Here is a 22,286-nt window from a genome sequence, read left to right as displayed (position 1 = left end):
GGGGGGGGGGGGGCAGACCTAGAGGGCATAGGTTTAGGGTGAGAGGGGTAAGATATAAAAGGGACCGGAGGGGCAACTTTTTCACACAGAAGGTGGTGTGTCTATGGAATGAGCTGCCAGAGGAAGTGGTGAAGGCTGGTACAATTACAACATTTAAAAGGCATCTGGATGGGTATATGAACAGGAAGGGTTTAGAGGGATATGGGCCAAGTGCTAGCAAATGGGAGTCGATTAGGTTAGGATATCTGGTCGGCATGGATGAGTTGGACTGAAGGGTCTGTTTCTATGCTGTACATCTCTATGACTCTAAGTGAAAGCGGTAGAGATTTAGAAAAAGAACAGGGAGCAAAAGATCTGTGATAGGCAGGGAAACAGGAGAGATTAAAAGCCTAGGAAAGCATTGCCATTCATTACCTTCCATGGACCCAAGTTTTGTTTCCTGTCCTGTTATCACATCCTTCACACCATTAATCCTTTTGTCATTTCCTTCTGTGACTCCAGCTTCTCTCAATCCCAGACAGAACTTCCAACCCGTCAGTGATTCACACTTCAGCTCTCAATGATTTTACTGACAATGGTCATAAGATTATAAGACCATAGGAGTGGAAGTAAGGCCATTGGGCCCATCGAGTCCACTCCACAATTCAATCTTGGCTGATTGGCATTTCAACGCCACTTACCAGCACTCTCCCCGTAGCCCTTAATTCCTTGCGAGATCAAGAACTTATCATTCTCTGCCTTGAAGACATTTAACATCCCGGCCTCCACTGCGCTCTGTGGCAATGAATTGCACAGGCCCACCACTCTCTGGCTGAAGAAAGGTCTCCTCATTTCCATTCTAAATTGACCCCCTCTAATTCTAAAGCTGTGCCCACGGGTCCTAGTATCCCCACCTGACGGAAACAATTTCCCAGTGTCCACCCTTTCTAAGCCATGCATTACCTTGTAAGTTTCTTTTAGATCTCCCCTCAACCTTCTAAACTCTAATGGAATACAATCCCAGGATCCTCAGCCATTCATCGTATGCTAGGCCTATCTTTCCAAGCATCATCCATGTGAATTGCAGCTGGCCAGTGCCAGTATGTCTTTCCTGGGGTGTGGGGCCCAAAACTGGACACAGTATTCCAAATGGGGCCTAACCAGAGCTTTAGAAAGTCTCAGTAGCACATTGCTGCTTTTACATTCCAACCCTCTTGAGATAAATGACAACATTACACTTGCTTCCTTAACCATGGACTCAACCTCAAGTCAACATTTAGAGAATCCTGTACTAGCACTCCCAAATCACTTTGTACTTCGGCTTTAGGAATTTTCTCACCGTTTATAAAATAGTCCATGCCTGTATTCTTTTTTCCAAAGTGCAAGACCTCGCATGTGCTCACATTGACTTTCATCAGCCATTTCTTGGACCATTCTCCTCAACTGTCTAAATCTTTCTGCAGGCTTCCCACCTCCTCAGAACTACCTGCCTATCATCGTATCTTCGGTGAACTTTGCCAGAATGCCCCAGTCGCTTTGTTCAGATCATTTTATATATAAAGTGACCAGCTGCGGCCCCAACACTGAACCCTGTGGGACACCACTTGTCACCAGCTGCCATTCCGAAAAAAAGTTATCCCAACTCTTTGCCTACTATCAGACAGCCAATCTTCAATCCATGCCGCTAGCTCACCTCGAACACCATGGGCTCTCACCTTCCTCAGCAGCTTCCCCTGAAGCATCTTATCAAAGGCCTTTTGGATGTCTAGATAGATAACATCCAGTGGGTTTCCCTGGTCTAACCTACTTGTTACCTCTTCAAAGAATTCTAACAGTTTGTCAAGCATGACCTCCACTAACTAAATCCATGCTGACTTGTTCTAATTCAACCCTGCACTTCCAAGAATTTAGAAATCTCATCTTTAATGATGGATTTGAGAATTTTCCCTCCAACTGAAGTTAGGCTAATCAGCGTATAATTTTCCATCTTTTGCCTTAATGCTTTCTTGAACAAGGGGATTACAACAACAATTTTCCAATCATCTGGGACTTTCCCTGACTCCAGTGATTTTTGAATGATTACAACCAATGCCTCCGCTATTTCCTCAGCCACCTCTCTCAGAACTCTAAGATGTAGTCTATCAGGGCCAAGAGATTTATCAATTTTTAGTCCTTTTGGCTTTTCTAGCACTTTCTCTTTTGTAATGGCTACCATACTCAACTCTCCCTCCTGACTCTCCTTAATTGTTGGGATATTACTCATATCTTCCAATGTGAAGACTGACACAAAGTACTTGTTAAGTTCTACAGCTATTTCCTTATCTCCCATCACTAGTCTTCCTGCATCAATTTGGAGCGGCCCAGTTTCTACTTTTGCCTCTCGTTTGTTTCTTATGTATTGAAAGAAACTTTTTCTATCATTTCTAATATAACTGGCTAATTACCTTAATATCTCATCCTTTCCTTCCTTATTTCTCTCTTTGTTATCGTCTGTTTGTTTTTGTAGTCTTCTCACTCTTCTGGTTTCCCAGTGCTCTTGGCCACTTTATAGACTCTGTCTTTTTCTGTGATGCATTTCCTGAGTTTGCTCGTCAGCCATGGTAGTCTAATTTCCCGACACTCCCCAGTAGTCTGTCTTTTCTTTGAGATGTACCTCTGTACTGTGTCCTCAATTATACCCAGAAACTCCTGCCATTGTTGCTCTACTGTCTTCCCCACTAGGCTCTGCTTCCAGTCGATTTTCGTCAGTTCCTCTCTTATACCCCTGCAATTATCTTTATTTAACTGTAACACCATTACATCCGAGTTTGCCTTCTCTCTTTCGAACTGCAGACTGAACTTTACTATATAATGATCGCTGCCTCCTAAGTGTTCCCTTCCTAAAGATCTTTTCTAGAGTCTGGCTCGTTACATAGTCCAGAGTACTCTGCTCCCTTGTGGGCTCCATCACAAGCTGTTCCAAAAAGCCATCCCGTAAGCATTCCATGAATTCCCTTTCTTTGGATCCACCGGCCACATAATTCACCTAGTCCATTTGCTTAATAAAGTCCCCCATGCTCAGTTTCAGGCAACCTAGCAACATGGGCCAGTGGAATCTTGTGATGACCCTCTCCTACTGAACATGCAGAACATACTGTGCAGAGCAAATGAAAAGCAGGTGTAAAGATTGGTGCCGTCGCGACATTGACCGCCTCAACCTGTCCACCCCTCTCACCCCACTCCAACCTCTCACCCTCACAACGTGCAGCCCTCCACTCCCTCCGTTCCAGCCCCAACCTCACCATCAAACCGGCAGACAAGGGAGACGCAGTGGTAGTTTGGCGCACTGATCTTTACACCGCTGAAGCTAGACGCCAACTTGCGGACACCTCCTCCTACTGCCCCCTTGACCATGACCCCACCTCCCACCACCAAACCATCATCTCCCAGACCATCCATAACCTCATCACCTCAGGGGATCTCCCATCCACCGCCTCCAACCCCATAGTCCCACAACCTCGCACCGCCCATTTCTACCTCCTGCCCAAAATCCACAAACCCGACTGCCCCGGCTGACCCATTGTCTCAGCCTGCTCCTGCCCCACCGAACTCATCTCTGCATACCTCGACACTGTCCTGTCCCCCTTGGTCCAAGAATTCCCCACCTCCGTTCGGGACACCACCCACGCCCTCCACCTCCTCCGTGATTTTCGCTTCCCTGGCCCCAACGCCTTATCTTCACGATGGACATCCAGTCCCTATACACTTCCATCCGCCATCACGAAGATCTCCAAGCCCTCCGCTTCTTCCTCTCCTGCCGCCCCAACCAGTACCCTTCCACTGACACCCTCCTTCGACTGACTGAACTGGTCCTCACTCTTAACAACTTCCTTCAAACCAAAGGAATAGCCATGGGCACCTGCATGGGCCCCAGCTATGCCTGCCTCTTCGTCGGATATGTGGAACAGTCCATCTTCCGCAGCTACACTGGCACCATCCCCCATCTTTTCATTCGCTACATCGATGATTGTATTGGTGCTATCTCGTGCTCCCACGAGGAGGTTGAACAATTCATCCACTTTACTAACACCTTCCACCTCGACCTCAAATTCACCTGGACTGTCTCCGACTCCTCCCTCCCCTTCTTCGACCTCTCCATTTCTATCTCGGGCGACCGACTCAACACAGACATTTACTACAAACCGACCGACTCCCACACCTACCTAGATTACACCTCCTCCCACCCTGCCCTCTGTAAAAACGCCATCGCATATTCCCAATTCCTTCGCCTCCGCTGCATCTGCTCCCAGGAGGACCAATTCCAATATTGAACAACCCAGATGGCCTCCTTCTTCAAAGACCGCAATTTCCCCTCAGACGTGGTCGACAATGCTCTCCCGCATCTCCTCCACTTCCCGCACCTCTGTCCTTGAATCCCGCCCCTCCAATCGCCACGAGGACAGATCCCCCCGGGTCCTCCTCTTCCACCCCATCAACCTCCGGATACATCGTATCATCCTCCGTCATTTCCGCCATCTCCAAACAGACCCCACCACCAGGGATATAGTTCCCTCCCCATCCCCTATCAGCGTTCCGGAGAGACCACTCCCTCCACGACTCCCTCTCAGTCCACACCCCCCACCAACTCAACCTCCACTCCTGGCACCTTCCCCTGCAACCGCAAGAAATGCAAAACTTGTGCCCACACCTCCCCCTCACCTCCCTCCAAGGCCCCAAGGGATCCTTCCATATCCGTCGCACATTCACCTGCACCTCCACACACACCATTTGCTGTATCTGCAGCACCTGATGTGGTCTCCTCTACATTGGGGAGACAGGCCGCCTACTTGCGGAATGTTTCAAGGAACACCTCTGGGACACCCGCACCAACCAACCCAACTGCCCCATGGCTGAACACTAACTCTCCCTCGCACTCCGCCAAGGACATGCAGGTCCTTGGCCTCCTCCATCGCCAGACTCTGGCCACACAACGCCTGGAGGAAGAGCGCCTCATCTTCTGCCTAGGAACCCTCCAACCACACGGGATGAATGTAGATTTCTCCAGCTTCCTCATTTCTCCTCCCCCCACCTTATCTCAGTCCCAACCCCTGGATTCAGCACCGCCCTCTTGACCTGCAATCTTCTTCCCAACCTCTCTGCCCCCACCCCCTCTCCGGGTTATCACCCTCAACCTCACCTCCTTCCACCTATCGTATTCCCAGCGCCCCTCCCCCAAATACCCCCCTGCACCTTTTATCTCAGCCCACTTGGCACATCAGCCTCACTCCTGAAGAAGGGCTTATGCCCAAAACGTCGATTCTCCTGCTCCTCGGATGCTGCCTGGCCTGCTGCGCTTTTCCAGCACCACACTTTTCAACTCTGGATGCTCAGGCTATCAATATTAATTTTGTTATTCTGTGTCATAAAGAAATCTGAAATTTCAGAGCCCCTTCATGTGATAGCAAGAAAAGTTCAGTGTTTCCTCAGAATTGCATCTTGTAATAAATTCAAATGGTTGGCACATTCTGAGAGGACATTCAGTCTGTGGCATCTTTGTCAAGAGCCATTGAATTGTCCTGCTCAACTGTTTATTTTTAGGGTTTGGGGAGATAATGTAGAAACATTCCTCAGGATTTTAACATAAATAATAAGTGGGTGCATGGTGGCTCAGTGGTTAGCACTGCTGCCTCACAGCACCAGGGTCCCATGTTCGATTCCAGCCTTGGGCGACTGACTGTGTGGAGTTTGCATATTCTCCCCGTGTCTGCGTGGGTTTCCTCTGGGTGCTCTTGTTTCTTCCCACAGCCCAAAGATGTGCAGGTCAGGTGAATTGGCCGTGCTAAATTGCCCATAGTGTTAGGTGCATTAGTCAGAGGGAAATGGGTCTGGGTGGGCTACTCTTCGAAGGGTCGGTGTGGACTTGTTGGGCCGAAGGGCTTGTTTCCACACTGTAGGGAATCTAATCTTAAAAAGTCTTTCATTTATAAAACATTCTATGATATCTTGGGGCTGTCCCATGGTCTTTGATATATGATGAATTCTGTTGAAATAATTCACTAAAAACAAGCAAGCATTTGAGTATTCTGAAATTTTGTCTGAATACTTTAAGGCATACGTGGATAGTCAGGAAGTCAGGCAGCAATGTCACAGATTATCTGGGTGCATGAGAATGTGGAATTTGAACATGAACAGGTCAGCCTCGGGCGACTGTCTATGTGGAGTTTGCACAGGTTCCAAGGGCCAAATAGCTGCCGGTAAGATGGTGGTGGAATAGGGCGTCTGAGCCTGGAGCTTGTCCACTCCATCTGCTTTTGTTTTCGTTTCATTTCTTTTTTCCTTCTTCTCTTCCTGTTTTCTTCTCTCTTATTTTATTAATCTCTTGCTGAAGAGCTCAGTTGTGGCGATGGCATTGGCGGTGAGTGGGCGTAGTCGTGCAGACTCGAGTAGGCACAGCAGCACAGACTCGTGGCAGCTTCTGCAGTGTTGACTCAGCAGCTGTGATGGAGGTGAGGCTGGATTCCTGGTGACATCTTCATCCAGCACAGATTCAAGGGGGTGGTGAAGGAGGCGAGTTTGTGCCAGTATAAGACCAGGTGGCATCAGAAGTGGCTACATTAGCGAGGTGGGCGCAAAACAGACTCATGGTGGTGGTGGAGTCAGGTTTAGGCTATACTGGGCAGCATTAGTGGCTCTGCATTGGCAAGGTCCAACAAAGGCACATGGTGTGAGGGTGCTGGTGGAGATGAGATGCTGCTGAAGAGTGGCAACTTTCATTCCATTGGTAGTGGCGCTGTGTAGGGCACCCGTGCCTAGCCACCAGGCCCATGGCCCATGATGGAGCACTTTACATGAAGGAATGTAAAGTTGGACATGTTTTCTTTATTTCTTCATTTTTCTGCTTTTATATTCAATGTTTTTTCTGTGTTTTAAAATGGCACCAGAGATTGGCGATGCTATACAATGCTTTTTGCTGTATTTTTATAACAAGATATGCATGGCGATAAATATATCAGATCAAATAGCCCAATTCTGCTGCTGTTTTGTATGCTTGCATGTACCCTTCCTTCCTAACACATGCTGAGTACTTCCCTTTTTCTTCATTGATCATGTGTCGAGAAATGGAAACTTTGATTTTTGGCAATCGTTCTTAAGGTTGTGACACCAATTATGTCTTAATGCCCACTATTGCCAGGTTTTCCTTTCTGACATAGTGAGAGGCAGCATTAGGAAATAGAATCGTTTTCCCCAGTGCAGCACAAGTACCGATGTATTTTCATCTATTTGGATATTATAATTCCTTTCAAATTTATGTATTATTCTCTTTTTGAACTTATCTCTTTTCACTAATTGAATGTCTGAAGCATCTTCAAGTTGTTCTAACCTGATGTGATGAACCTGATTTATTTTGTAGTCTTCAGAGTAACATTGGTGCACTGTGTAAATTCAGGACAAACTTTGATTGGTGTTTGGGAGATAGCATTCAGTTTATGTGAAATGTTAATAGGAGTAAATAAGGTAGACGAGAGTTTACTTATGGATCAATAATGCAAAAGTGGTGGATTGGAATACATATTGCACGTGTATCCATTCCATAAAAGGTTTAAAATCAAAAATATTGGAAAGGCACAGCAAGTCAAACATTTTCTACTTCAAGAAAGAGAGATGACCATTATTGAAACCCAAATAATATCAAGAGACGAAAGTTATTCCTCTTGAAATAGTGTCCCCTGCACCAAACACGTTATTCTAATATATTAAGACATAGAATCTACAAGAGTATCTCACCCAAACCCATTCCCCTTCACTCTAAATTTACCCCAACTAATGCACCCAATCTACACATCCCTGAATGCTATGGGCAATTTAGCAAGGTCAAGTCGCCTGACCTGCACATCTTTGGACTTCTTTATTCTTATGATGTTCATTAATTAATGATAATGTATTGGTATGTAAAGGACCAAGATCATTGTGATATAGTGGGTGGCACGGTGGCACTGCTGCCTCACAGCGCCAGAGACCCGGGTTCAATTCCTGCCTCAGGCGACTGACTGTGTGGAGTTTGCACATTCTCCCCGTGTCTGCGTGGGTTTCCTCTGGTTGTTCCGGTTTCCTCCCACATTCCAAAAATGTGCAGGTTAGGTGAATTGGCCATGCTAAATTGCCTATAGTGTTAGGTGAAGGGATAAATGTAGGGGAATGGATCTGGGTGGGTTGCGCTTCGGTGGGTTGGTGTGGACTTGTTGGGCCGAAGGGCCTGTTTCCACACTGTAAATAATCTAATCTAATCTAATCTGAACAGTCCTGATACTATGGAGAAAATGCATCTTCTGTTTATGTACAATCTATCCACTTGTTCCTTTTCCCGATCTGAAAATGTCTTTCATCACCTCTTTCTTTAAATGCTTTGATGTTTTGAAATACCAATGTTTTGATATGCAGCTAATGATGCCATTGAACTCCTTTTAACACCATTCCTCTGTGAAGGTTAGTATTAACTTGTTTTATTCCATTCAAAATATTTTGCTAAAGTGCAACCAATCTCCTTTTAATCAATTTATAGGTAAAGCCTAAGGTTTTAAGATTAATAATAACTTGTTTTGTTTTCAAGATTATCCATAAAGGCATGTAGTTTATGCACCTGATTTTTTTTGAGTTAAAGCTAGGCAAAACAAATATTCAAACTGGAAAATGAATGCAACCATAAAGTTTGCAAAATCATCATCGGGAGCTTGATGCATACAGTATTGTTTACCTAAAGTAAACACTTAGTTTTGTTTGCATGTGATTTTTGCATGTTGTACATGAAAGAAAATATTAAGGAATGCAGCGTATCAGAGATTTTGTTTATTGTTTTAATTTAGACTGGTTATTACTCATGAATACCAATAATTATTCAGTTTTGAAGATAATATTGTGTTTACCAGTATGATCCAATCAGGAAGTGGGAAAGCTGTAGTGTTTACATTATTCAGAAGAGGGTGTGATTGTAGTTTGTCGAAAACTTGAAAATTAGATCAGTGAAAATTGTAACAAGTGATAGCACTATACTGAAATATTTAGTCTGTGCAGAAGAAAAGCACATTACCACTCAGTGACCTTGACTTGTTTAAAATCTAACTCAAAATCAGAGGTTCTTGGTCAGAGTGCAGGTGAGATCAAGTGTTTCACTCATCTTCTCCCACGCTCTCCATTTTCTTTGCTACAAGTGCTTATTTTTCATTTTCGTGGATTTTGCTATATTAATCAAATGGTCATTCTTTGTGTATGAAAGTTTGAATTTTGTGGCAGCAGGCAATGTAATAGTGGAATCATGACGCCTGCATTAAAAATTCTGAGTGCTCACCACGTTACTTTATTAATGTTTTATAAATTGTATTTTTTTATTACACTGTAATTTATACACCACTGTGCCTGTTGTCTTGAGGTGTCAGGAATTACTGTGCTGTCTTGCGTGTGATTGTGTAATTTGTGCTGTCCATGTAGCACCTTGGTACTGGAGGAACGCTATCTCACTTTTACTGTATCAGTTGTAAATGGTAGAGTTGACAAATAAAACCACTCTTGACTTGACGTTGTTGGTACAGCCTGGAAAGTATGTAATTTCCTTTGCAAACGGAAGTCTGTGATCCCTGCCTGCTGTGGCCTGCATGTGACTCCAGACGCACAGCAAATGTCATTGTCTCCTAACTGCCCTCAAAGGCATGTTAGGACTAGGCAACTAATTCTGACCTTGCCATTAGCGTGTACACACCATGAAGGAATTTTTGCAGATACATCCATTGAGGGCATTGTGCAGTTCCACTTATTTGAGTGGGAATACTAGATCGTGTCCTGGTCAATGGCTAATTTTGCACCAGCAAATATGATAATCACTGGAGTTACAAACTAGTGGGGATGAATATGGGAGATCAGAATTGGGTGTCATGAGGCTTAAAGATTTTTTTTGCTACTCTGTATGTACTCATGCATTATGTGCTGGAATATATGTGTTCCTTGTGAGTTTGTTGAGTTTGTACTACAGTATGAAAGGCTATCTTCTTGCTGCTTGGAGTGAAATAGATGCAAGTCTGCAAGTCCCTAGCATTAATGTGAAGTTGGGTTTGAAGGAACTATTGGGGCAGTCAGCTCCTAAGTACGCTAATCTGTTCTCAACATTGCCACCCACAGCACTAGGCAATCTTCACGTTACTGAAGGACTGGTCAGAAGGAGGTGGATAGTTCCGGCCAACACTTACAGCTTAATACTGAGGCAGCCAGACCGTATCCTTAGCTGCATGCCCTATATCTCTTAGACACTCTGAAAATTTTGAGCTGACCCTGACTGGTGGAACTATAGCCAACAAGTGTTCATTTCAGTTTAGAAATGTTTTTAATTTTAACATACCATGACTGGATTCTGGTGATTGGTAGTTATATATAGTTCATATAAAGTTTCTTGTAAACTAGTTCTGTGAGCTTGAGAACCACAGAAACCACAAGTGACTGAGCTGTTCTTGTGTTTCAGTGTGGTGTGAACCACATGACCCACAGTAGGTTGCCATGTTTGCAGTCTGGAAACAAACATGTTTTTTTGTTGCATTCTGTTTTGAAATGCTAATGCGAGCATGCCCAATTGTATTCTGGGGTGCACTGTTGAAAGGGAGTGGGTAAATGTCAAACATGAAGCTCCTATGGTGACTAGATTGGGTGTGGTTCAGATCCACACCCACCTACACACGTACATCCAGGCTTATTCATGTTTGCCTAACTTAACTAGGTTCAAAGATGTAATTTTGGAGTGCTGCAGGAGTTTAATTAAAACTGCAACTTACTACCATATGCACCTGTAAACCTGTTGCTAATTCTTCATCAGGCATACTGAATTGAGACATTGATCTGTAGAGCCATCCACAGGTGGGTGGTAAAAATCTCAGCCCCAGTGACTGGGCTATCCCTCCAGATCTTCTCTGTGTCAAATTGGTTCGTTTGTAGTAGTTGAGGACTTTTCTGTCATTGGTGACCTAACTCAATGGGATTGACTCTGTTCCAGTTTCCTGTTGGAGTATTATCTCACTGTCAACCCTGTGCCAGAACAGAACAGCACAGCACCACATATACCCATTGCCATGTCATGGATATTTAAGGGTAGTTTCACCAGTTGAAGATATACAGTTGCCGCAGTTTTTTTTAAATGTAGGCCATGTTAATATATTAAAATGCTTAATAATAGATGTTTTGTGATAGGAATTATGATTACTTCATTCATTTTCAAATATTTGTGTAGAATATTTTTATGAATATTGCTAGCACTGTTAAATGTGCAATGTTTCTGTGTGGTAGAATCACCAGTCACTAAATTTTTCCATGAGTGATATATTCTTTGGATATGAATGACATTTGAAAAGCCGTTCCTTGTTGTGCAAAACCATTCAGCATTAACAAATACTGTGAAACTAGGATTTTATGTTGGCTAGATTGGGTCAGGCTGGCCCATTCCTTTTCTTGAAATACATTAAATAGGAGCAGGAGCAAAAGCTATGACTCCCTAAGCCACCTCACTATTCAAAAGATCTAGACTAAACTTACTTCACCTATTTAAAATGTTCAGTGTGAATTGCATCAACTCTGCATTTCATCAACACTTTTCATACCATATCCTTTATTACATTGGTGCCCAAATATCTTTTGACCTCATCTATTCAACAATGAAGAATGCATAGCTCTCTGTGTAGAGAATTCTAAACATTCACAGCACCCTGAGTGAAGACATTCTCCTCATAAAGTTCTAGAGTCACTGTATAGAAACAGACCCTTTAATCCAACTTGTCCATGCCGACCAGGTGTGCTAAACTGAACTGGTCCCATGTGCCTGCATTTGGCCTATAATCCTCTAAACCTTTCCTGTTCATGTACCTGTCCAAATGTCTTTTAAATGTTGTAATTGTACTTGTCTCTACCATTGGCAAACTCCTTACTCTGATACAACAACCCTCAAGTTTTAGACTCTTTATTCAGCATCTACCTTGTTAAGCCAGTTGATACTTTTATGTTTCAGTGATCCCACCTCTGATTCTTTTAAATTCTAAGGAATATAGGCCTTGTCTATTCAATCTGTTATTAAATGACAGTCACCTTTTCCCAGAAATGTTACTGCATTCTAAAGCGAGTACATCCTTTTGCAGGCAAGGCAAAGCTGTGTGCAGCACTTTGCGTCACCAAAAGCCTAAGAAATTGTGGCAAAACTTGCTTCCTGTTTTACTTCAATCCTTTTCAGTAAAAGTAACTTACCAGTTGTAGCCTGATTGACCAACATTCCTAATTGCTGTGCCGGTATATTAACTTTCTGTTACTTACAAGAATTCTGTTAAAGAATTTTCAGATCTCATCCTTATTAGCTTCTCACCTTTTTAAAAAAAACCTTGCAAATAATTTCATACCTTCCCGCATTATGCTCTATCTTCTTGGTCAATAACCTAACCAGTCTATTCCCCTTTGCAACCTTTATCTTCTCGCAGCTTAGTTTCCCACTTAGCTTTGTATCATCAGAAAATTTGTGGAAGTTGCTCTCATGATCATTTCTAAAAATTGACTTTGTTGAATTGCATCTCAAAAATAATGTATTTATTTCTACTCTATTCTCTGTATTTTAACCAATCCTCCATTCATGCATATTACCCCAATCCCTTATCTTTTTAACAACAACTTCTGTGACATTTTTTTGAATGCCTTCTGAAATTCTAATTTACTATAACCATTGTGTCCTCCTTAGTTACTTTGCTAGTTACAAACTCAAAAACGTCTTAATAGATTTATTAAATAGGAATTAATTTTCAAAACTCTTTGGCTTTGCCAAATCATGTTATTTTTCTGAAGGATTGTGGATGCTTTTCTAGTTAGTATCTGATGTCATTTCGGCAATTAGTAGATTAACTGATCTCAGTTTTCACAACCTGAATTTCTGAAATATTTGTTTTTGAGTTATTGAGTCTTCCTTATCTCTAATTAGCCTGTATATCTTGTTTAAAAAGAATACACAATAGAGAAACAAGTTTCGTTTTCTCAAATGTATACAGAATGCTTGATGGTATCTTTGTTACAGAGAGAAATATGTACTGGAACAGGACATCCGAGAGAAAGAAGAGGCCATCCGACAGAAAACAAATGAAGTCCAGGTATGTATGTTGCCTGCATAAAATTTAATGCATTCACTCTGTTGGTGTATTTGTGATCATAGACATTGTGTGGGCTAAACTCGACTTAAAACAATGACATCTACGTCCCAGCCAAATCACCAATGGCACCTGATGAATAGTGGCTAGACATTGTCTTTGTTTTTTGTAAGTCATTTATGGGATGAGGGCATTGCTGACTAGGAAGCATTTATCACCTATCCCTAATTGCCTAGAGGGTAGTTAAGAATCAACCACATTGCTGTGGGTCTAGAGTCACATGTTGACCAGACTAGGTAAGGATGGCAATTTCTTTCTCTAAGGGATATCAGTGAACCAGATGGGTTTTTCTGACAGTCGACAATGGATTCGGAGTCATCACTAGATTCCTAATTCCAGGTTTTTAAAAAAATTGAATTCAAATTCCACCTTCTGCCTTGGTGAGATTTGAACCCAGGTCCCCAGAACGTTATCTGGGTCTCTAGATTAACAGTCCAATGATACTACCACTAGGGCATTGCCTCCCCATCTCCACCTATTAGCCGTGGGCCACTGAGTGAGATTGAGTGTGGCTACCTTTCATGGGCAATACACCACATGAATTATCTGAACTGGGAGGAATAAAAATCAACCAGAAAATTAGCATGCACTGGCAAAACTTTGACCCCCTTTAATATTCTAAGGATTTGTTTGATATTTAATTCAAGTCAAGCTTATCCAAGACTGGAATATTGCTATCATATCCGAGGGGAATACTCTTATGCAAGACCCTTGTAATCTTGTTTAGGTTGTGACCATCTTACGTTTAGCCTCCAAACCTTCTCTGTTACTGACTTTTACCTCCGTTATCACAATCTATGCTCCCCACCTGCACTTGAGTTGTAAATCTACAACTATGCTATCTTACTAAATTTTGAAAATACTATTCAATATAATCATGACAACTCTTCAATTCTGTACTGTCTGTTTGTAAAGCTCAGGATTCTGTACATCTTATTCAGCACTTTCTTAACTTGTCCTGCTACTTTCAGTTATTTGTATACATCTATCCCATGTTCCTCTGATCCTCTATCTCTTTTAAAATTATGTCCATTATTTTATCTCCTTGTTTTTCCAACAACAATTAATCACTTTACACTTACCCTGCATTAAATTTTAGCTGCTATATGTCAGGAAGGATTTTTTTTCTCTGAGGGTTGTTAATCTTTGAAATTCATCACCCAGAGTGTAGTGAAGACCTACAAGGGAGTCACAGATTAGTTCTGGTTAGAGTATTGGGAGAAGTGCAATGAAGAGTTATAGAATAGAAGCATATTGTTGAAACTGAAAAGAAGAATCTCCAAGACAGTTGTGAGACTGGCCATGTGCAGAATCTTTAGCAGTAGGAACAAGCAACAGGATAATATTGAACTGTGGATGCTAAGAAGAATGTGTGGACTAAGCAAAAGGTCAGAATCAGGAACCTATGGTACTGGGATCACTGTCTCCTCAATACAGTACTCCATTAGATGTGATTGATATTTAATTCACTTGACCTACCTCATTGCCAGAGCTAGATCTCCCAAAGATTTCCAATGACCTCTTTTAAAGGTATTTCCACAAAGATTGAAATAAATCAATTTTCTTCAAAACTTCAGTCGTCCAAGCAGTATTAAATATAAAATGACCTCATAGCACCGAATAGATTCAGAACTTAACCTCTCCAGGACTGACTTACATTCATCCTCTCTCCCTCTAATGCACCAGTACACTCCTTAATCGCTGTTGCCACCCTTCCTGTTTTCTTTGCTAAACAGCTTGTGTATCCTGGAATATTTGGTACTCGAGCAGCCCTTTTTTAGAGTCAGATTGCTTGTTATTATTTTGACATGATATTTCAGCATGGTTATCTGTCACTGCAACTTGCCAACCTTATTTAGCACATATGTTCAAATGAATAAAACTTTTCTATTGACTGCTACCTATTAAAGGAGATGACCTGGGTAGTCAAGAATTTGTAGACATTTCAATTAAAACTCTGGACATTTTGATTCAAAATTCACACAGTTGGGAGCTTCACTTTACAGGGGTAAAAGTGAATGAAATCAAAATCTTCACATTTTTCAGGTTTGGATTCTGTCTTATTGGTATAAAGAAGATCATTAAATTTATATCATTATTTTCACATCCTCAAACTTTCATAGTCTGAAGTAAGGATTCATATTGGGACTGTGGTTCATAGTTTAGATAAGCTCTTTGGAGCTGGGAATTGAAAATACAAAACTGAGTATATGCATAATGGTAAAGATAATTGTGATCAAATACAAGAAGACAGCCAAGTTGTAGGATGACTGAGTACCATGTATATAAATTTCAAAAGAAAAAAATATAAACGTGTACATTAGTGCATCAGGGGACTTGTGTCTTTATTTTGAAAATGGTTTTATATAGACGATATAGAGTCATAGATTAATACAGCATGGAAACAAGTGCTTTGGTGACCATGGTGCCCACTCAGCTAGTTCCAATTGCCCGCATTTGGTCCATATCCCTCTAAACCCTTGCCATCTATGTATGTATCCAAATGTTTTTTAAATGTTGTTATCGTACTGGCCTCAACCACTTTCTCTGGCAACCCATTCCATATATGCACCATTCTCTGCATGAAGAGGTTTCCCCTCAGGTCTTTCTTAAATCTTTCCCCTCTCACCTTAAACCTATGTCCTCCAATTTTCAATTCTACCATGAAAAAGACTATATGCTTTCATCCTATTTATGCCCCTCATGATTTTATACACCTCAATAAGGTCACCCTTCAATCTCCTATAATCCAAGAAATAAAGTCTTATCCTGGCCAACCTCTCCCTATTACTCAGGCCTATTCCTGGCAACATCCTTGTAAATCTACTTTGCACTGTTTCCAGTTGAACTACGTCTTTCCTACAGCAGAGTGACCAGAACTTTTACATTACTTCAAATGTGACCTCACCAACAACTTATACAACTGTAACATAATGTCCCGACTCCTATACTCAGTGACTCAACCGATGAAGGCCAGCATGCTAAATGCCTTCTTCACCATCCTGTCCTGTGATGCTGCTTTCAAAGAACCATATACTTGTGCTCCTAGGTCCCTCTGTTCCACAACAATCCTCAGGACCTTATCATTTACTGTATAAGTCCTACTTTGGTTTAACTTTACAAAGTTAAAACACCTCACACTTACCTGTATTAAATTGCATTTGCCAATCTTCAACCCACTTCCCCATCTGATCAAAATCCCTCTGTAGTTTTTGACAACCTTCCTCACTATAAATGGTGCCTCCTAATTTTGTATCATCTGTAAACTTACCAATCACACCTTGTACATTCACATCCAGAACATTTATGTAAATAACAAATAACATAGGTCCCAGCATCCACTCCAGTGGCATACCACTTGTCACAGACCTCCAGTCTGAAGAAACAACCTTCAGCCATCATCCTCTACTTCCTACCATTGAGCCAATTTTGAATCCAATTAGCTAACTTTCCCTGGATCCTATTGCAACCTAACCTTCATGACTAGGCTGCCAAGTGGGAAGGTGTCAAAGGCCTTACTAAAGTCCAGATAGACAACATCCACTGCCCTACCCCCATCAATCCTTTTGGTTACCTCTTCGAAAAACCCAAAAAGATTTGTCAGACATGACTTCCCATGCATAAATCCACGATCTAAATATTTTAGGTTTGGCTGTATCTTCATCAGTACTGTTTTTTTAATGCCCTTGTGGGATTGAGTCCTGCTAGCAGGATGTGATTTCAATCATTTTCTGTTTCCCTATTTATTATTACCCTGGATCTTCTTCCATTTAGGAAGGCATGCCTCGATTCTGGGATTAGAGGTTGGCAGCCTCCACGTGGTGGGATGGCTGCTGAGGCAGCAACTGAATTGTCTGCTGGATCCCAATCAAATTTGAGAGGTGGAGGTGGATTTGGAGGTGCCAGTGTTGGACTGCTGTGTACAAAGTTAAAAATCACACAACACCAGGTTATCATCCAACAGGTTTATTTGGAAGCACTAGCTTTCGGAAATGGATTAATATCCTCCAGACACCTGTCCTGGATGATCTGTCTCAGTATGCTACAGTTTCTAATTGTTGTGGTTCTGTTCGTCAAGCTGGGAACTTGTCTTGCAAACGTTTCGTCCCCTGTCGAGGTGACATCCTCAGTGCTTGGGAGCCTCCTGTAAAGCGCTTCTGTGATGTTTCCTCCGGCATTTATAGTGGTTTGAATCTGCCGCTTCCGGTTGTCAGTTGCAGCTGTCCGCTGCAGTGGGCGGTATATTGGGTCCAGGTCGATGTGTTTGTTGATAGAATCTGTGGATGAGTGCCATGCCTCTAGAGGAAATTCCCTCTAGAGGCATGGTACTCATCCACAGATTCTATCAACAAACACATCGACTTGGACCCAATATACCGGCCCCTGCAGCAGACAGCTGCAACTGACAACCGGAAGCGGCCGAGACAAGCCACTATAAATGCCGGAGGAAACATCACAGAAGCGCTTCACAGGAGGCTCCCAAGCACTGAGGATGTCACCTCGACAGGGGACGAAACGTTTGCAACACAACTTCCCAGCTCGGTGAACAGAACCACAACAACGAGCACCTGAGCTACAAATGTTCTCCCAAACTTTGAACAGTTTCTAATGTTTGAAGTTCTGGGGTTGTGTTGAGGTCATTGAGCAGATCACCAGTACCTGATATGTGTGGAATATAGTTTCCAATCTTGGGACAAAGCATTTTGGAGTTTGTCATGACCTGGTACATCCAAATTGTTAGTAGATTGTTCCCTTGTTAGTTGAAACTCTTCATTTATCATTTGAACCTGTAGCAATTGTGTGAGAAGTTCCATGAACCAGGAGACTGACTGGTCTGAATCTGTTAGTTTGTATGTGATATCCAATTGATTACTTCCATAAATGCACAATACTTAACAAATGCTGCAGGTCAGGCAAAGAGGGTAGATTAAGGGTAGGACAAAGGAGAAATGATTTTCTCAGTCTCTTCCCTTTCCCAATCCAACTGTGATTATTTGCTTCCCTGACGACTTTGCCCAACTGGTTGTTCCTGAGTTTTGTGAACTGAATATCACTTTAATCCTGTGATAAAGTCCTGTAAGAATTCAATCCCAAAGATTGAATGCAGTTTTTATCTACTAAAAGGTTTCTCATTTGTGACTGTCAGTAAATAATTGTACCCTTCTCAAAGTAAGCAAATCAGGTAGAAGGAGTGAAAAGCCAGCTACTTGCAAAACAAGAATTTACATAAATTAGAGGAACAAATGGATCAAGAGGCCTCAGGTTCATAACAATGGGAAAAACAAAGTCATAAAAAAGACAGACAAAGTAGGGAGGTTCATTTTTAGAGGAAATGGAAAACAGAAGTCGTTTTAAACATAACCTAAAACCTTGTTTGGGCTATCTTTGGAATGCTGTTTGCAATTCTTGTCTCCATATTACAGACAGGTGCAGAAAGAATTTGAAAGTACTACAGCTGTAAGGTTATACCTGTCAGTAAATACTGAACTTGCTGTCATTCTTTTCTCGATTAGACAAAATTAAGCTTAAATTTGTTGATGGCCTTTAATATTTTGAAGGGCTTGATTGGGTAGTCCTTAGGAGAATGGTTCCATTTGTAAAGGAATCTAAATTGAGTGGCCATAAATATATGATAGTCTTTGATAAAACTAGTATAGATTTCAAAATGAAATTCTTCACTTAGACCAAGTAAAATAAGAATTCACTATAACAGAGAGTGATTGAGACAAATGGCCGTTTCGGGAAAGCTAGGTAAGTAGGAGGAAAGAACCAGTGGTTTGGAATGCTGATAGGGTTGACTGAAGTAAGGTGGGAGGAGGCATGAACATCAATGTGTACCACTTCAACTGATTGGTCTGGATCTGTTCCATCATTCCTATGCAATATCCGTTAGATTAATTCTGTAAGTGCAGAATATTTGACAAATGTTTCTGCAAGATTGCATGCAGATCCCATAAATAAGCAATGAATGGATATGTCGGTTGGTTTGTTTTAATGCTGTCAGTGGATTCTAAGTGTTGGTCAGGACACCAGAGGTCTCTTTCTCAATAATGACAAGGTGTTTTTAAGCCAATTAAACTGTACACATCTAGTTCTCCTTTGGTCCTAAAGTTTTAGTTTAGATTACACGCTAAGGTTTGTAGTGCTGCTTGAACATACACGTTTCTGATGCAGATGTGCTATTGACCAAGCTGTCTACAAATTCTGGGACTCTTGCAGACAAGAAAACTTTTAGCAGGATATCTACTAACCTGAGATAATCCAGAATCCAAATGTGGACTATGTCAGGCTCATGTTTTCCTGAAATGTGGTTCTTGCCTTTTTAATTTGTGAGCTTTCAGGTGGATGTTAAAAGGTGAAAAAAGAAAGCAGATAGTTCCCTGGTGTCCTGACCAATATTTATATAGCCAGAAACAGTTCATCTTTGTTTTAAGCTTGATTTCTAGTCAGAGTTTAGCTGAAGCTGGGATTTTTACAAAAATTATAATAGTCTAATATAAATCTGGAAAGAGCAGAGAGGGTGGTCTGCATACAGAAGGTTGAAGCTCCAGATGTGCTATGGCATTCAGTTGTGTGCTCAATGTATGAAATGTGCAGATTGTCCCAAACAGTCTCACTCATATCCTGCAAATCATTTTATTGGTGGTTACACCATAGTGATAGTTGATTAGGTGGGTGGATGGGGGAGTGAATGAGAGAAAATAAATCTTAACCTGATCTTTTGTATCTTGATGAAATGTGAATCAGGCTGAGAGAAGGCTGGGAAATCTTGACCAGCTTCACTTGGAGCCTTTCTGAAATGGGGAATAAGGCAACTCTGACCACAAGTAGAAATGACGTAGTGTGTTCATGAAGTGTTTTGTGTACTTTCTTATAATGTGCACAGCTTGCATTTAAAATCACAAGCTGAATAAGGCCAATGAGGTGTTCCCCTGGAATATTCCATGAATTGATAGGAATTAGAATGTGATTTATTTATTTGCAATGCTCTATCTATACTCTGAATTTCCTGTGTGAAGTTAAAATAAATTATGTTTTTTATTTGTAAAGCAGTCTTTTTAAGTGAGGCTGAGCATTCTATTGTTAGAGATAATTGTGCTGCCAAAGATTCTCTCTATTTTTGGGGATAATTGTATTACCAAAGGTTGATTCTCTGTGTGTTGGCAGGAACTACAAAATGATCTGGACAGAGAGAACAATAGCCTGCAGGAGCTGGAATCCCAGAAGCAGGCTGCCCAGGACAGGCTGGATGAAATGGACCAACAAAAGGCCAAGCTTGAGGACATGCTCAGTGACATCCGGCAGAAGTGTCAGGAGGAGAACCAGACGGTAAGAACAAGGGAAACCTGCAACCTGGAGACTGTAAGCGTTTGATTTGGATGATACTTTTATTACCAATTCTTTCACAACCATGCTGTGAACTGAAATTTCTAAGCAGTATGGAATGTACAACAAATGATGGTTTAATATTTATAATGTGTGGTTCTTTCAACCAATTGTCGTTTGGGATATGCATTATAATAATTTGTATTGATGGCTTAAAAGTCTCCATTGTCTGGAAACTGTAAGGGTTTTTGTTATTTTTTCTACTTACTTTAATGTGATGCTGATATTAAGAGACTAGGACTATAGTGGCAAAAAGCTGAAATCTAATTATGGGCCTACTGGGACAGATGATCAGATCATAATTTTGAGCATTCTGTAGAAGGGAGAACGCAAGTTTATCTGAAAGTAAAAGATGATCACAAAACCTGGGGCTCCAGCTCATGCTTGATAATCAGGTAATGATAATAAGGATTTGCATCTATTCAGTATGTTTGCAGATATCTTTACTTATAAATATAAAGCTAATGTTGGTTTTGAAACATTGTGAAGTTTTTTAGGAAATGGTTACAATCATGTCAATTGATGGAATTTTGAAACTAAAGGAAGAATGAATTGCTGGAGAAAGCAATGTAATGAAATTTAGCTTTGACATAGTGAAGATGCAAGCAGATGAAGAACATGTAGGACTAGTGTTTGCAGATTAACAGGAAAAAGATAACTGTTAGAGAGTTGAGAAAGTTAAACAAAAATGGTAGAGACATAAAAATTGAGGATTATGTGTCAGCTTGGGTTGGTATGTACTGCAAAACCACCCCATAGTTCAGCAGAATATCAAATTATAGGCTTTAGTTGGAACCACTACAAGGATATACTATGGCTGCAAATCAGTGGTTGATTTATTTTTATAAACATCATTCTAGGTGGTTGGGAATTTGCAGAATGGGTCAGTGTTTGTTATAGTCACTGGGCCCCCAAGTGGGAATTACAACCTTGAATCTGTCACTCTTCTGAATTTAATCAAATTTGCAATACAAGGTTTTCCCTGTTCCAATTATTTTGTTTTATGATTTCCTATTTGCAGTTATTTTTAGGAAGCACATTATTGTTGTTACTGAAAGTTAATGATAAACTTTGTAAAAGTTTTTAAACTAAACTCGAAGTGATTGGGCAACTGTTACAATCCAAAGCTGCTGTATTAAAAACAGTAAAGAAGAAGTCTCCTTTTCCTCTAGTTGATGCATAAAATTCATACAATGTGGAAACAGGCCATTTGGTCCATCGAATCCACACCAACCCCCTACAGAGCTTCTCACCCTACCCCCACCCTATCCCTGTAACCTTGCATTTCTAATGGCTAATCCACCTAGCCTGCCCATCTTTGGATTACGATATAGAGTGGCTGAGCAAATATAACAATTTAGATAAATGGCTACTGAAAATTGGAAATAAGGCTGAAGGTGGCGCTGTCTGTTCAAAGCTAAAGTGATCAGTACAGTCGCCAGTTTGGATGAGGAACTTTGCAGGCCCAATTCCTACACTGTGCTGACTCTATTCACATCAGCTGGGACAGTTAATTTCTGATCAGGAATAATCAGTCAATAGGCCTGCTCCCAATCAATATGTGGGGCCTATTACTGGGTGTGAATCTGGGCACTGTCAAGTTCCATTTAATCATTCCCAGTGCTTCCCAATCACTGTCAATTAGGCAATTGATCACATTTGTCCAGGTTCCTTGTTTAAGAATGACGACTTGGATGAGGTTCTCTTGAAGACTCTGGAATTTTATTCTGACAG

At 41.5% G+C, this 22,286-nt stretch overlaps 1 protein-coding gene across 8 annotated transcripts in view; it reads left to right on the top strand.

Moving 5' to 3' along the window:
- Positions 1–22,286, top strand: part of eps15l1a (epidermal growth factor receptor pathway substrate 15-like 1a) — a 377,875-nt gene that overhangs the window by 164,758 nt on the left and 190,831 nt on the right. For all 8 annotated transcript variants that reach the window (XM_072593645.1, XM_072593644.1, XM_072593643.1 and 5 more), the window contains 2 exons: positions 13,037–13,109; positions 20,334–20,495. In XM_072593645.1, coding sequence (XP_072449746.1) covers positions 13,037–13,109; positions 20,334–20,495 — 235 coding nt within the window. The remainder of the gene's footprint in view (positions 1–13,036; positions 13,110–20,333; positions 20,496–22,286) is intronic.

This window comes from Chiloscyllium punctatum, chromosome 24, assembly GCF_047496795.1.
Source record: "Chiloscyllium punctatum isolate Juve2018m chromosome 24, sChiPun1.3, whole genome shotgun sequence".
Lineage (NCBI taxonomy): Eukaryota > Metazoa > Chordata > Chondrichthyes > Orectolobiformes > Hemiscylliidae > Chiloscyllium > Chiloscyllium punctatum.
This window is presented reverse-complemented; position numbering and strand designations above follow the sequence as displayed.